Genomic DNA, 16,886 nt, shown 5'->3' on the forward strand with positions numbered 1-16,886 from the left:
TAGACATCCCTGAATCTAGTTATTTACTCTTCCATCACACACTCATTTGTAATCCCCTGTTTTATATCTTGGTAAAATAGTCCATTGAACTGACATTATTTGAAAAGACTGCAAATTCCATCTCTTCTCAGTGTTCTTTTTGGATATCACAGCAGGGGCTTTTTTCTGTAATACATTCCCGCTCTATTTTTAGCTGGCATAAGTCTTTTTTCCTGTTTTCTGGGGGAAATTAATTTCTACTGACATCTGGCAAAGAAGAAGGATGGGGGCAGGAAATATTGAAAGCTTTCCGTCTTGGCAGAAATCAGGGAACTAGAAACTAGATTTAAAATTGAAGCACATTCTGTACCAAGGGGCTTAGCCAAGCATGGACAGAATATACAGTACATACAATGTACAAGTACTAATATAATATAGTTGTTATGTTGTATTATTTAAATACAAATTTTTCAACTAGTAGTGTACTGTAGTGATTATTTTACAGTCGGTTGCATATTTAGAACCGTAAGTGGTGCATTGAATAAGAATTTTAAAGGGATACTGTCATGGGAAAACCATGTTTTTTTTCAAAATAGATAATAGTGTAGCTCCAGTAAACGTCTGCACTGAAATCCATTTCTCAAAAGAGCACACAGATTTTTTTATATTTAATTTTGAAATCTGACATGAGGCTAGACATATTGTCAGTTTCCCAGGTACCCCCAGTCATGTGGCTTGTGCTCGGATAAACTTTAGTCACGCTTTACTGCTGCTCTGCAAGTTATCTTGCAAGTTGGAAAGATATAACACCCCTCCCCTAGTAGTGAAACATCTTCATTGATTACTCAGCAAGAAATCACACTCCAGTGCCATTGCAACAAGGAAATCATGTCACTCTTGCTAAGTAATGGTAACCAGAATATCCCCCGTGCCATGATCCATTGCATTATGATAATTTAAGTATGGAATTTTGTGCATGCACTATGGGAATTCTGGTTCCCTGCCTGATGCCACTGACCACAAGGCAGCTGTGTTGTTGTCTCGGTGTCTCTGTCTCTGAGGGACGAGCAAGATGGAGTAAGATCAGTTCCAGATGGAGGTCTCCTCTACACATCTGTTGAGGAAACAGGGTGACTGTGCTTTCATTTAAAGATTTTAGAAAACTGCCAGAGCTCAATGAGGGAAAGGAAAAGGATATGAACCAAAAAAACAACTTGTTGGCTTGCTAAACACGTGTCTGTTTGTTTATCAGATGTAACAGGGACTGTATAGGTCTGTGTATCATCTTTGTTTATGTGTGTGAATCAGTGCAGAAATGTGTGTGCTTCAATCAGTGCTGTCATTAGTGTGTATGTGTGTAATTTAGTAAGTGTGTGACTCAGTGTTTGGATGAATAAGACAAGTCACCCTATTAGTGGGTTTTAGTTTCTTCTGCATTTTTGCCTTCCTATTATCCCAATTCTACTCAACTTTCTCCTAATTCATTACTCATTGGCTGTAGTGCACTCTGCATTGTCTCTTCACTTCTTCTATAAAATCCCTCCTCCCACTGCATTGTCTCACATTCCTCACTCTCTGGTATTTACTCTCTCCCTCTCACGCTCCTCTAGGCCAAAGTCTTATGATTCTAAGATTTTTTCTAAGAGCTAAATTTAAACGAGACATTGGTTTTAAAACAAAACAGACAATTCTTACCCCATTCGAGTCACGAACAACATGTTGAGCATAGGAAATCTTGCACCTGGTTTAAATGCAGATCTTAATTGAACAGTTTAAAAGAACTTACACATTGCACAAAATGAATTATAGGGATGCACCGAATCCAGGATTCGGTTCGGGATTCGGGCAGGATTCAGCCTTTTTCAGCAGGATTCGGATTCGGCTGAATCCTTCTGCCTGGCCGAACCGAATCCTAATTTGCATATGCAAATTAGGGGCAGGGAGGGAAATCACGTGACTTTTTGTCACAAAACAAGCAAGTAAAAAAGGTTTTCCCCTTCCCACCCCTAAATTAGGATTCGGATTCGGTTCGGTATTCGGCCGAATCTTTCACTAAGGATTCGGGGGTTCGGCCGAATCCAAAATAGTGGATTCGGTGCATCCCTAATTACTGCTGATAAAGCAGCTTTTATTCACAATAAACAATGATAAAAATTGTTAACACACTCACTTGGATGAAAATAAGAAGTAAATATGCAACCGAATTGTGACCATTCACAGTCTGCAGTATTCATATGTTTACACCAAGCCACCAAGGCCATGTAGTAAATATTGTATCTTGTCTTTGCAACTGCCTGTCATGGCGACTTACTCTCAAACTTTCCAATTTAAGCTTTATAAAATTATTACTACAATGTATGAAGCACCTTTTGTGTCTCCTCATTCCTGATTTACTGTTGCAAGCAAACCCTTCAAATATTGTTCTCTGGGTTGGAATAGACTAGCAAGTGACATATATCACATTTTCATTTGTTCTCAACCCCTATCAAACTATTTTGATTACTATAAAACACAAAGCGTTGTGTAACTGTATGTTTGCAAAATGTTTGACCACCAATAACCACCAGTTATCTTGTCTCTAGATTGGGATCAGTCCCATTTAATTATGTTACGTGCTGTTTTCTTTTTAAAAATCTTTATTTTATCTTTGCCACCCCAGGCCTCAATAAATCTTCCTTGTTCTCCTGTGAAGCTCACAATGCTAAAGGAGTCACTACATCAAGAACGGCAACCATTAAAGGTAATATACAGTTAAATATATGGCGATGCGCCTTTTTATATAACCGTTGAGCAAGATCAGTTACATTATAGAATGTGGAAGATATAATATAAGGTGGGTGGTCTAGTAGCGTTTGCTCTGTTTTGTACCATGTGAGTTGTGTTTAAAAAAAAAACTCTCTATAATATAATAAGATAGAGCCATGGGTAGCGCCATGCCTCCCAAGTCCAGATCTTGCTAAACTCACACCCGTTTTCCAGGTGATAGGCCAGTGTCCGACGCAGAGTTTGCTATACATTAGAGGAAAAATCAGAACCAGTGGGCTTAACCAAGGGATCCCCTCAATGAGCATAATACAGATATAAAAACCCTTTTACTACAAACCAATAATGTTCCCCACTAATCATTCCCACCTGTCTTGAAACTGCATGACGCATTCTCCGGAAGAACCATGGAAAAGAATGAGGCTGATTCACTGGTTTAGATCTTCTGTGGTCTGACTCAGTGCCCACTGACTTGGCTGGTATGTGAGAGGGAGGTCACACATTATAGAACCTTGTGTAACTCTTTAATCACCAGTGGGCTCACCTTAGTCCTAAATGAATGCATTAGCAACACAATTTAGATATTATTATTTCAGATAATATAGTGTATAGTGTATTATATTATCTATATTCATCACATCATTAACCCTTTTTAATTATAATGTTATATAACCTTTAATAGTGTCATTAGATTTTCTTTTTATATTAGGGGGCAGCTTTATCAAGGGTCAAATTGAAAATTCGAATTTTTGAGTTTTTTTATGGTCAAAACTTGACAAGGGAGTTATTAAAATTCATTCGAGTTTTTCAAAAAATTCTCAGATTTATCATACATTGGCCCTTTAAGAACTCAAATTCGACTATTCGCCGCCTAAAACTGCCGAATTGCTGTTTAAGTCAAAGGGAGACGTCCAGGGGTTAATTTGGAGTTGTTTGTAGCCTTCCTGACATTCAAGTTTTTTGAATCGAGTTTAAAAAATTTGATTCGAGTTTTCGGGTCAGTGACATTCACCCGAGTTTAAAAAACTATATTTTTTTTATAATAAATTTCGATTGGTCGAATATCGAGTTCATGGGAGTTTATGGGAGTTTTAAAGAAACTTACATGAATTTGAAATTTCACTCTTTATAAATGTGTCAGATTTTACATATTTATATAGTTTTACCCCTAAAGTGCTGCATATCCTAAAGTACTGACACAGAAGTACCAGCTTGTCAGTGCTGTAGATTTTACACAGGATGGTTTCGGGTGAGATTGTAACTTTTGCTTTTGCGCTTTGATTATCCACATGCATCTCCAATTATAATTGTTAACAATTCTAATAATTGTTATTGAGCCTTTTATTTAAGTACTAAGTAGGGATGCAGTGAATCCAGGATTTGGTTCGGGGTTCGTCCTAGGATTCCGCCTTTTTCAGCAGGATTCAAATCCGGGCGAATCCTTCTGCCCGGCTGAACCAAATCCTAATTTGCATATGATAATTAATTTGCATATTCAAATTTGCACATGCAAATTAGGGACGGGGAGGGAAATCGTGTGACTATTAGTCAAAAAACAAGGAAGTAAAAAATGTTTTCCCCTTCCCACCCCTAATTTGTATATGCAAATTAGGATTCGGTTTGGTATTCGGCCGAATCGAATTAGGGGGTTCTAAAATAATGGATTCGGTGCATCCCTACTTAATTGATTATTCTTTTTCTTGTTTGACACTGTGTCTGCTATGAAATTCTGATGCACTTTAAAAAGATAGGGATGCACCGAATCCAGGATTTGGTTCGGGATTCGGCCAGGATTCGGCCTTTTTCAGCAGGATTCGAATTCGGGCGAATCCTACTGCCTGGCCGAACCGAATCTGAATCCTAATTTGCATATGCAAATTAATTAGCATATACAAATTAGGGATGGGGGAGGGAAATTGTGTGACTGTCAAAAAACAAGGAAGTAAAAAATGTTTTCCCCTTCTCACCCCTAATTTGTATATGCAAATTAGGATTCGGTTCGGTATTTGGCCAAATCGGATTAGGGGGTTCCAAAATAATGGATTCGGTGCATCCCTACTTAATTGATTATTCTTTTTCTTGTTTGACACTGTGGGGCACATTTACTAATGGTCGAATATTGAGGGTTAATTAACCCTCGATATTCGCCCCTCAAAGTTAAATCCTTTGAATATCGAAGTCGAAGGATTTAGCGATATTCGGTCGATCGAACGATCGAAGGATTCGAAGGATTTTAATCCATCGATCGAACGATTTTCCTTCTATCCCACATTGGCTAGAAAGCCTATGGGGACCTTCCCCATAGGCTAACATTGATGCTCAGTAGGTTTTAGGTGGCGAAGTAGGTGGTCGAAGTTTCTTTTAAAGAGACAGTACTTAGACTTTCGAATGGTCGAACGATTTTTAGTTCGAATTGTTCGATTCGAAGTCGTAGTCGAAGTAGCCAATTCGATGGTCGAAGTAGCCAAAAAAATACTTCGAAATTCGAAGTATTTTTTATTCTAGTCCTTCACTCGAGCTAAGTAAATGTGCCCCCGTGTCTGCTATTAAATTCTGATGCACTTTTAAAAGATAATGTTACTCCAGGTACATTCACATATACCATTACTAGACTTTCATGGAAGCTATTTGTCACCGCTGAAGCAAATGGATCTTTGCCTAAAAACTGTACACTTAAGAACTTTTAAGTAATAGAATCTAATCATTGTGACATCAACCAAAGAGTTTTTTTAAGAAGTAACTCTGTGCTTCACACAGTGGGGCTCATTTATCAACAATGGGCAAATTTGCCCATGGGCAGTTACCTATAGCAACCAATCAGTGATTAGCTTTTTGAAGCCAGCTGCAAGTAGAACAATGAATGCAGCAATTTGATTGGTTGCCATGGGTTATTGCCCATGGGCAAATTTGCCCAGTGTTGATAAATGTGTTTTTGGGGATAATTGTAATAGCTGGTGACACACTTATTCTATATCAGCTAAAGCAAGAGCCAACATCGGGTTATATTGAATCATTGGAGGACAACTCGGGAATTGAGTTAGCTAGGCAGTTATTATTTACTGGCAAGCTATAGCTTATAAATAACTTTACACTCTGGGAAAGGGAATGGTTAATCATTCATTCAAAATTGATACATAATAATAATTATAATAATAATAAAGAAGAAGATTTTTTTCTTCTTTACTCCAATACTTCTAAATATTACTGTTTTATAAATGATTGGCTCTCCACCTTTATATGTACTTTTATTAGGGCTTTCCCATAAAAACATGGAATTCTTGGGAATGCTCTATCCTGCTGAACTCCAGCATGGGTAACCATAGCCTTGTCCTATTTGTCCCAGCCATATCATATGGCCACAGGGTCCATTTTGATTGCATTTAGAGATTGAAATCCAACTCCTGGAATTCTCAACCAAGCAATATGTACTGTATTCTCCTTTAATATAAAACTATAACTTTAAAAAGTAGGTGGAGGTCTTTCAGGTCTTTTCAGAAAGGGGATGGTTAATCATTCCTTCAAAATGGATTAACATAATAATAATAATTATAATAATAATAATAAAGAAGAAGAAGAAGAATTTTTTCTTCTTTACCCCAATACTTCTAAATATTACTGTTTTATACATTATTGTCTCTCCACCTTTATATGTCCTTTTATTAGGACTTTCCCATAAAAACATGGAATTCTTGGGAATGCTCTATCCTGCTGAACTCCAGCATGGGGAACCATAGCCTTGTCCTGTTTGTCCCATATCATATGGCCACATGGTCCATTTTGATTGCATTTAGAGATTGAAATCCAACTCCTGGAATTCTCAACCAAGCAATATATATTCTCCTTTAATATAAAACTATCTCTTTAAAGAATAGGTGGAGGTCTTTCAGTTCCAGCTGTTGTTGAACTGTAATCCCTTCATGACGTAAGATGTATGTTCTACAGCAGCTGGAGAGCAGAACATCCCCACCCATGTCTTAAACTGCTTGTCTGTGCTGAGATACAGTTTCATGCTAAAACATTATGTAAGATGCTCAATGCTGCCCTATCCTTGGTTATTAAGAAGCATTTTAAGTATATTTCGTCAATTTATCTTACTGTAGTTTCTACAAAATAAGTTCCATTGGAATGGTCTGTTCTTGGAAGGAGAACTTTTGTTGATATCTCGTGACGCCACTACATATTTTCCTGCTTGTATCACTACTCAGCTCTCAGCACAAGGTCTCCTCCCAGATGTTGAAACACACTGGGTTTGGTTCTTATGTGTCTAAGTGCAAAATAGTATAAATCAGTTTAAAGCCCAGCTCTCTCAGGGGCTTTGTAACCAATATCATGCTATCCAAGATCTCATTTTATAATCTTTATTAAAGGAGAAGTAACATTTATTTAGATCACTAAAGTGATTTCATTAATAACGATAACAAAATGATTAGTTTTTGCAGTTGTGGTGCAGCAGGCTAATACGCTGAGTAGTTGTCCTGAACATGGCCTTATTACTCTGGATTAGTATCCGATAGCATTAAAATTTCGATGGTATTCGTTTTTTGTTATTGTTTAGCACTACTTTTTTGCTACAAGTATTGCAGATATTGTTTTGTGTGTGAATGTGTTCTGTTTCCAATCTATGTTGAATTTGATATCACATATCATTTGATCCTAGTATTAGCCCATGGGATGTGAATGGACCAGAGTTGCTGCAGGAATTGACTGTTTGCACTGTACAGGCTATTATTTATTGTCATATACATGAAATAGTATGTGCTAGGCTTCAGTTCTTATCATGAAGGTATCCATGTGGTTGCAATTAGTTGGTGCTGAGAGAAATAAATGAAAAAATTACATTCTGGTGACATATTTAAAACAGTTCGTTAAGTAGGGATGCACCGAATCCACTATTTTGGATTTGTCAGATTACCGAATTGGATCCGAATCCTAGTTTGCATATTCAAATTAGGGGCAGGAAAGGAAAAAGTGGAAAAATAATTTTTTGTGATGAAAAGTCACGTAATTTCCATACTCACCCATAATTTACATATGCAAATTAGAATTCAGATTCAATTCAGCCAGGCCCAAGGATTCGGCCGAATCCGAATCCTGCTTAAAAAGGCCGAATCCTGGCCGAATCCCGAACTGAATCCTGGATTCGGTGCATCCCTATTATTCAGGGAAGGATTACTCCTTCACACACCATTGCAGAGCTGCACATTAGTAGATTTTTTTTAGAAAAAAGGAGGTTAAAGTGAGCTGAAGTAAATTCAAAATAAGAGATTAAATGAAAAAGACGTATTGGAAAGATTGCCAGGAAACCTTGCAAAAAAAACCAACACACAATCTTTATGTTTTAGAGGCAAAATTTGCTTTGGAGGAGCCCTAGAATAAATAATTTTCCAGCTGCATTTTGAATATACCCCAGCTAATATTCCTATAGGCACCGGAGTCCAGGTTGTTGAAGATTTCATGCAGATGTAGCAGACTACACTACATAACATTTGTATGTAAATTCATTTTCTGCAATATATACCTGATGCAACAGCAAGTTGTGACCATGCATCACATTAGCAGGGGAAGTTCTAGCAGCTACAGTCATGTCCAATTCATTGTAAATTATACGTATAACATTATACGTATACCCCAACGGGCAGGTGCCTGTTCAAGATTCTTCTGCAGCATTGCGCCCTAGGCAGGTGCCACTTTTGCCTACCCCTAGTTCCGGCCTTGGTTTACACCACACTAGTAATGCCCTTTTATAAAATGAAAAGGAATTGCGAGGATTCATAACTCATTTCAATTAATCGTAGTTTCATATTTTTTCCATATTTCTTCTCAATAAAGTATTGCCAGAAAAACCAAGAGACCTGCAGTTACTGTCCCGGGGCCCTACAGAGCTTGAAATTTCATGGCAGCCTGGAAGAAGCGGAGTCCATCCACAGCATGTTTGCACAGTACAGGTAAATGTATAAAACTTAAAATTGTGATTGTGATTCTAGGCCAAGCATGCACCTAAATGTTAATGAAGTGCACTCACATTGGCAGGCAGTGTACTCTAATTCTGCTTGTATGACTGAATTTGTAGTTGATCATCCGACCAAAATGATCACCTTCCCAGTCAATATCTGACTGTGGCGATTTTAGATATCAGTTTGGCCAATTAGAAAATCTCTTCAGCAGACGACTGACAAGCAGTAGAATCTGAAAGATAAGTCAAAGTCACCAAAATAAGTCAAATCAAAACAATTTTCGGCACATGAACACAGAGAAATCCTGCATGGCCAGTTTTACTGTCTCTTTAAAGGAGAAGGAAAGCTACCAAGAGAGTTTATTGTCAATAGATTAGCCACAATAGGACAAGCTGTAACACTATATTTATTCTGTAGAATGCTCAACCATACCTGAATAAACAGCTCTAGAAACTCTCTGTTTGTTTAGGACAGCAGCTGCCATATTGGCTTGGTGTGACATCACTTCCTGCCTGAGTCTCTCCCTGCTCACTCATAGCTATGGGCTCAGATTACAGCAGGGCTGGGAGGAGGGAGGGGGAAAAGGGAGGGGGAGAGGGAGAGAGGAGCAAACTGAGCATGCTCAAGCCCTAGCTTTGGAGGTTTAAGCCGAGATAGGAAGCCAGATACAGTAGTCCATATGTACACAATAGAAGGAAAAAAATGTGGTGTTTCTTTTGACAGAGGACTCAGAGCAGCATTACTTTGAGGGTTTACTGGTGTATTTATATAGACCTTTCTGATAAAGCTTACTTCATTTTAGCCTTTCCTTCTCCTTTAAATAGAGAAATGACTGAATTACTAAACCTTTAGCCTCACTGACTAATTACCAAATAATGAAAGCTGAATTTGATTGTAAATTCTGCAGGAAAGACAGCTTGCTGTTGGTAAGTGGGTGAGCCAGTAGCCGTCCTTGAGCACAATGAATACATAGTGTAAGAAATGGATAGTAAAAGGAATGTGAGGGGGAGCAGGAAAGGGGATAGTTTTGACAAACTCAATAGGAATCTTTAAACAAATGGTACATGAAAAGGCAACCTGTGTGTGTCATATACTTGTTATTGGGTTGCCAGCTCATCCCATAAAAGGACCATTTAACTTATTTCAGTTATGGAATTGGAAAGCATTATGGGGGAATTCACAAAAGTGTCATTCTTCCAAAAGTAAGCTATAAACGGATCTGAAATGTAACAGAAAACTATCAAGTGCCACGTTCTTACACATCACATATTTGAAACCATCTACATATTTTATGTGCTAGATATCTTTTTGGACAGCAAACATGTGCAATTGTTACATTAATAGCAAAAAGGGACATTCTACTTATCAAACATCGGTAGCATGTGTGTGGTTTGTTGAGCACGACGCACACCAACAGCACTCGGATGCCTAATAAGTGCTGCATTCAGACAGAATCTCTCCTTAAATGCAAATATTTTAACACATTTCATGACAGTTTGGCACCCAAAGGATATACTTTCAATGAAGTAACTGCATGAGATTTAACTGCCTCATGAGCTACAGTATGGTAGCCCCAATTCAGGAAAAAGTAAAATATGCCATTACATTTCCTGGACATTATTAAACTATGAAAATATACTTTACTGAACAATTATGGAGAAATCAATGGTACCCCAACACTAGAAATGCTATGCCAACTCCACTCTAGTTTTATGATTTCCCAAGCAATACAGAAGGTGGAAATACAATTATAAATTACAGGTTTATAATAAAATGGGTAAAGCTTGTTGTTCATTACAATTTTGAAAATAATAGGGCTCACCAGTGGTGCAAATGCAACTGGAGTAAAGTTAGGAGGTGCAAACTTCAGCAAGGCCATCTGATACTTTTGCCTTGTGCCTCCTGAATGACAGGATCAGCCGATTTCGCCCACTTATCGGGGAGAGATCCACTCATTTGGCGACATCGCCAGACGAGAGGATCTCTATGTCTATGGCCACCTTAAATGTTACACAAGTAACCAAATAAAAGATGAGCAAGTGAAGTCTCAGTTCCTCTTCATTTCATGCTGTTCTGATTATCTAAACTATTGGCCCCAACCATATGGAAAGGTGATAATAGTTTTTATGACCCCTTAACCTCTTGATTTTACCCACATGCAAACATGCATCCAGCTTAAAGATATAGGGGCAAATTCACTAAGATTCGTAGTTGCTCCAGCATCCGCTTCAGCGCACTTCGCCAGGCGTATTTTCGCCAGCGCTACGCAAATTCACTAAAATCCAAAGTTGCACTCACCGGAAGCGTAAGGTTGTGAAGTTGCGCCAGCGTTAATTCGCCAAGCAAAGCGAAGTTACGTTAGTGATGATTAATTTGCATACGGCGCAAAATTGAAGTTACAATGGAGGAATATGTAGCAGCACTACACAAGCCTGGGAAACCTTCAAAACAGCAAATAAGATTTTTATTTTGCCCTACACATGTGCCCACTGTATAGTTAAGGTGCCATGAGTTAGGAAATGTAGGGGGGAAGGAGGGGAGCCCCCCAAAAAAATTCGATCTTTTTCAGCCTATCACCCATAAAAAAAGAAAAACCGCCAGGGACTCCCTATCTACTCTATTGCACTTCGCCTGGTCTGAGGTGGCGAAGGAAGTCTGGCGTAAAAGGTAGCGTTCAGAAAAATGTGCGCGTCAGTGAATTTGCGTAATTACGTCCGTTGCGCAAATTTGCCAGGCGTAAGGGTGCGAAGTAACACTAGCGAATGTACGCCTGCGTCCGTTAGTCAATCGGCCAATTAACGAAAATGCACTACGCTAGCGAATTAACGCTAGCGTTAGGCACTTTCGTCCTTTAGTGAATTTGCCCCTTAGAGTGTACCATTAGCCTACATGTGCCAGAACCATTGTCTCTTGTTTTTTTCATGTGCCCTAAGCCTTAAAGGGATAATCTGGCAACACTACACAGAAAAAAAGATTAAAGCCCTGGAGATAAACATAACAAGATTCTAGGCTGTTACTGAATACATATCTTATGAAAACAACCAATTTGCTGAGAAGGTCCTATGCTTTTATGCTGAAATGGAGAAATGTTTCTGAGACAATGAGATCCTTCATTTGCTATAGAACCTGTGCACATCTGTCAGTCTCATCAGAACCTGCACCGGAATCGGCAGAGGAAGTGAAGACAAAATACATACTGTATGCGCATAAAGGCAAAAGTGGGACTTTTGTATCCTAATAGCAAGGTCGCTGGTGTTGTTTCTGCCATGGTATTTTCTGCTGATGGAGGCAAAACTAATGCAGGCTTCAAGGACACATACTCCCATTTGCTTTCTAAGGAAAGAATTGCTGCTCATAAAAGGCAGCATGTTTCTACAACTCAAGTAAATGTTTGTTTTGCAGTAGGGCTTAACTTATCTGGTTATCTTATTATCTTAGATTAAAATACATGACATGTTGTAGTGTTTTGTGTATTTGTTTTCTATCTGATGTTCTCTTATCATCATCTAAAAAGCGAGTGTTCTGACATTTATTGCTGCCCCTCAGGGTTGCCACCTTTTCACCTTTTTTCCCTATTAATAACTTTGGGATCAGCCATCATTTTTACTGGCCAGGCCAGGTGGCAACCCTACTGCCCCTACAGGAAACCAAGGCATCCATTGTTTCTTACAGTAGATAGATCAAAGTTTATCAAACAATGCATTGTCACAGTAAATGTAAAGATTTACATATCTTATATAGGGTAGCTGTGTACAGTTGTCTCTCCTCTGTGTTGTTTCTGTGCAAGGAGGGGGAGGAGCCCCTATCCTCTATGAACTGACAGGAAGGAAGTAGGAGAGAAAAGCAGCAGAGTACAGTGGCGTAACTACCGGGGGAGCAAAGGGTGTGACTGCACCAGGGTGCGCTCCCCTTGGGCCTGCCGGAGATTGCATGGCAGCAGTAACGTAACTACAGAGGGGTGGGCCCGGGTGCAGATTGTGCAGCCGGGCCCACCGCCCTCAGGAAGCATGGGGTGTGGACCCTGGTACAAATGCACCCCCTGCTCCCCCAGTAGTTCCACCGAGGTAAGCAAAATGCTCATCTTTTGCATCTAATGAATCTAGTGCGCCTAGAGGGGTGGATCCTGGGTACACATTTTGCACTCAGCGTGGAAGCAGTAAGTTACGTTACTGGCAAATTACTGCAAGCGCCCAGATTTTTTCTGTGTGTAAAGTTAGTTGGGAACCCCCAATGGCAGAAAAGCGCACTCTCTTTAGGGTGCAGAAGGAAAGGGGGTCCTTGTGAGGGCTCTGAACAGCAATGCATGCTCTTCTCAGGGCACGGAAAGCCAAAGGGAGTTCTTTGAAGCAACTGCCACATAAGTGGGGACTCCCCTCAGCAGCTCAGAGATCACCAGCTGCATTGTTTCAGTGAATGGAAGAGAACAAGGTGCTCCAGAATATAATGTGACTCACCGAACAGTGAAAGTGGTCCGGGTGCACCAGCCCAGAGACCCCCAGCTTTAGGGAGTGGTATAGCAACGAATATTGAAGCAGAGCTGACCGGCACTCAAAACAGATCCACAGGACCAAAGGAATTCAGTTAAAAAATTATTTTATTTGTAGAAAAGTTAAAAGTATATTAGCATCTACATCTACCCTATGCGTTTCGCACCCCTCAGGGCACTTAGTCATGAGCCCATGACTAAGTGCCCTGAGGCATCTAATGATTTTTCATCTGAAAATTGTTAGAAAATCAATCGGCCAAGTTAGAAGATTTCCATTGTTCAAATGTTTGCAGGGCCAAGGAGGCAGTTTTCCTGGCTTCAACTAGACGACATCACTTGAAATGGTCTTTTTAGTTGATGGCCAAATCGTACATTTGATAAGCTTTGTCTTACGATAACAAAAAGATGTTAAAAATCTTAACATCTATGGCCACCATTAGTTGTAAGTAAATGTGGTCTGGAAGACTCAGGGTGACATTACAGAATATATTGTTGATACCAGGGACTCTTGGAGTAATAGCAGAGGCAACTAGCAAGGCTGGAGTTAATGATGAAGACCCTGGTAATAAATCAGGAATCTGCGGCTCTTTAACTGTTGCTGATTTCTGGAATGTGCGTGTAATTTCCAGAATCCCCCTGACAGCCTTTAGCTCAAGGAACCTCTCAATTGATGCAGGTCCAGGGCACAGATTGAGAGAGGCAGGGAATACTAAAGTCACTCTCCCTTCATCACTATCTCACGTGTTATTAGATCTGAACTTGGCCTTTGTAATCACTGTCCCTATGCTTATTATCACACTCAGGAATTCTAAAAACTAGAAATGACACCCTGCTCGTGTATATATAGAAACAGAAAGAAGAACCAAAGATTGCTGAATGGGATGGATATGCCGCAATTTCGTAATCTTCTGAGTTGTTTCAGGATGTGATACCCACTTATGGAAGGCCATGACAAATACCATACTGTAATATAGTTATAAGAAAAGCAAAGATGCAAAATTTAACCAGATAAAAAATTTTAGAAGGCTGCAAAAGAAAACGGCAACACATTAGCAGGTATTTTGCATACTCAGGGCTGGATTAATTTAGCGGGCACCCCTAGGTCTACTGCACATGCACAACATTTTCATCATCAGGTTGGGAGCACTGGGGATTGGTGCTTGAGAAATTAAAAAAATTATTGTATCTCCTGAGCAGCCCCAGAACTTCCGAACCAATGTGGATGTGGTTGGGCTGCATGCTGAAACGAAACGAAACGTTGCATTTTCTGCTAATAAACGCAAGGGTTTGTCCCTGCTTGCACCTGCCCTTTGAGTGCCAGTGATTACCCACAATATGAAATGGTACCATCTCAGTGGTAAACTGTGGGGAACCAGTGGGATTGTGGGTGGAACCTAATGGTCTAACAGTTTCGGGTGGGGTTCCTGTATATTTTTCTGCCGCTGCAGATTTTTTTTTGTGGTTGGTTCCTCATTCACAATACGTGCACAATAAGTCTTTGGGGTTTTTAGAGATGACATGAAAATCCACGAACAGCCTTTGATTCATTTTTTAGAGATTTCTGTAATTTCTACATACCAGATAAAAGAAGCCACAATCAGAGGCATAATGTGAATGATGTTGTGGAGAAAGGAAATCTTCTCTACAAAAGCAAAACTGCAAAATAGTCATTACAATCTTTGTAAGCATAATTAAGCTTCTGCAACTACACATAGTGGATGTGCTTCCAGGTTGTATTCTAGATAGCATTTATTTGGTTAATGGATGGGAAATAAATCAAATATGATTTGTCTATATGTGCATAGCTAGATTTAATTAAGTATTCTACGTTACTGTGTATGGTTATCAAACCCAAGTATGCCATGATAATAAGTATACAAAGTTGATATGCAGACTTAAGGCCCCCATAAACAGGCCAATAAAATCTGCCGACAGACCGAGACGGCAGCATGTGTGGGGCCATCTGACGGGCATCCCCGATTGATATCTAGCCGAAAGTCGGGCAGATGCCGACCGGGCAAAATCCCGTCGGATCGCGGCCGCAACCCTTCCGTTGATGCAATCCCTTGATTCGACCGCCCGTTTGGCCTCCATTCTGATCTGATCATTGGGCCCAAGGGGTCACGCACGGATCACCACGTTTTCACCCACTTCAATGTGGGCATATCGGGGAGAGATCTGCTCATTTGCCGACAACGCCAAACGAGAGGCTCTCTCTTTAGATTACACAGTTTTACAAAAGACTGGATTATTCAGTGGCGTAACTACCGGGGGAGTAGGGGGTGCGATTGTGCCAGTACCCGCACCCCCTCGGGGCCACCCCGGCAGCTCGCACGTCACTCGTAATTGGGAAATTCGGCCGTAAATGCTTCCGTTTCCGGCCGTACAGAGGGGGCTGGGCCCGGCTGCACGTCCCGCGCCAGGGCCCGCCCTCCTCTAGTTACGCCTCTGGGATTATATTGCTAGGAGGTGGGCAAATCAAACCCTGCATGTGTGGGGGGAGCATACATTTGGAGAGATCAAGCTGCAACTTAAATGGTGGAAAGGGAAGAACAGACATTTTCAGTAAATGTTCTTTTGTTTTCTATTTTCTAGGCTTCTCTCCCCCATTCAGGCTTCACCTCTGACCCCCATCATAAGATTTATAACCAGAACCTAAACGTGCCTCCTTATAGCCATGTGATTGGTAGCCTGACCCCATACACCACATACAATGTCCGTGTTGCCTGCTTGAGCAGTGAGGGTGTGTCCCATTGGACTGACTGGGTTGCCATTGAAACCACAGAAGGAGGTAAGACTGAAATATTGCACTGCCATCTCCCATAAATAACATTTATGTTTAAATTTAAATGTATGATTTAAATTATGTTTAAAATACTGTTTTACTGTAGACGTGTGCACTAGATGGACCTAAATGGAAAAAAATGGTCAAATTATTCCAGATATCTTACCTAGGGTTATTTCAACGGTTTCGTTTGCAGGGTTAATTTTAGGCCCAAATGCAAAAATTCAATATATTCTGCATTACATGAGATCATCTGGGGACATATTCCAAGTTAAAAACAACCACTAAGGAAAGTATTTCATGGCATCATTTATATATTTTCGCTGTTGTTGACTTAAAGTTTCTTTTTAGCTCACGTCTTCCCTCTGTCCATAGCTTCTGGTAACTTGCATTTCAGTTGGTTCATAGAAAGCAACTTAAAAGCAATTAAAAAAAAAACAAAAAACGTTCATTAAGGTAAAAGGTACTATAATATAGGAGTGCCGTGCCTTGAGAATTGCCACGCTTTGAGAATTGAATTCCTTTACATACTAAGCAGAAATTAAAGTTATTGCAAAAACGATTTGATTTACACTAAATGCTACCTGGCTAATAATTTAGTCAAATACAAGCTAAAGATTGCACTGTCCTTTTGTGTAGCCATTGAGAAACCACAAAAAAGCCTATCAAAATATTTACTTTATTATGTGGCCATTTGTGAGCCAATCTGGCTTTTATTGGGTGACCCATAAAATTTCCCCCCAGCTGTTAGTATTTTGGGTAACTGACTTCTAAAGACATGTACCCCTAGCGTGTTATAGGGATATTAGACTCCAAACTCCACTGGCACATGGCCTTGTCATGGTATATAAATAAACTATACTAATAATCGGGCATTTATAACAAATGGTCCAATATAATTTATTTAAAAAAATAAAAT

General features: G+C 39.8%; 1 protein-coding gene across 1 annotated transcript in view; it reads left to right on the plus strand.

The window, feature by feature from the left end:
• The window catches only part of axl.S (AXL receptor tyrosine kinase S homeolog), a 57,628-nt gene that overhangs the window by 18,478 nt on the left and 22,264 nt on the right, over positions 1–16,886 (plus strand). The window contains exons 5-7 of the mRNA XM_018233328.2: positions 2,639–2,719; positions 8,572–8,687; positions 15,778–15,973. Of these exons, the coding sequence (XP_018088817.1) occupies positions 2,639–2,719; positions 8,572–8,687; positions 15,778–15,973 (393 nt within the window). The remainder of the gene's footprint in view (positions 1–2,638; positions 2,720–8,571; positions 8,688–15,777; positions 15,974–16,886) is intronic.

The sequence above is a fragment of the Xenopus laevis genome, chromosome 8S, assembly GCF_017654675.1.
Source record: "Xenopus laevis strain J_2021 chromosome 8S, Xenopus_laevis_v10.1, whole genome shotgun sequence".
NCBI lineage: Eukaryota > Metazoa > Chordata > Amphibia > Anura > Pipidae > Xenopus > Xenopus laevis.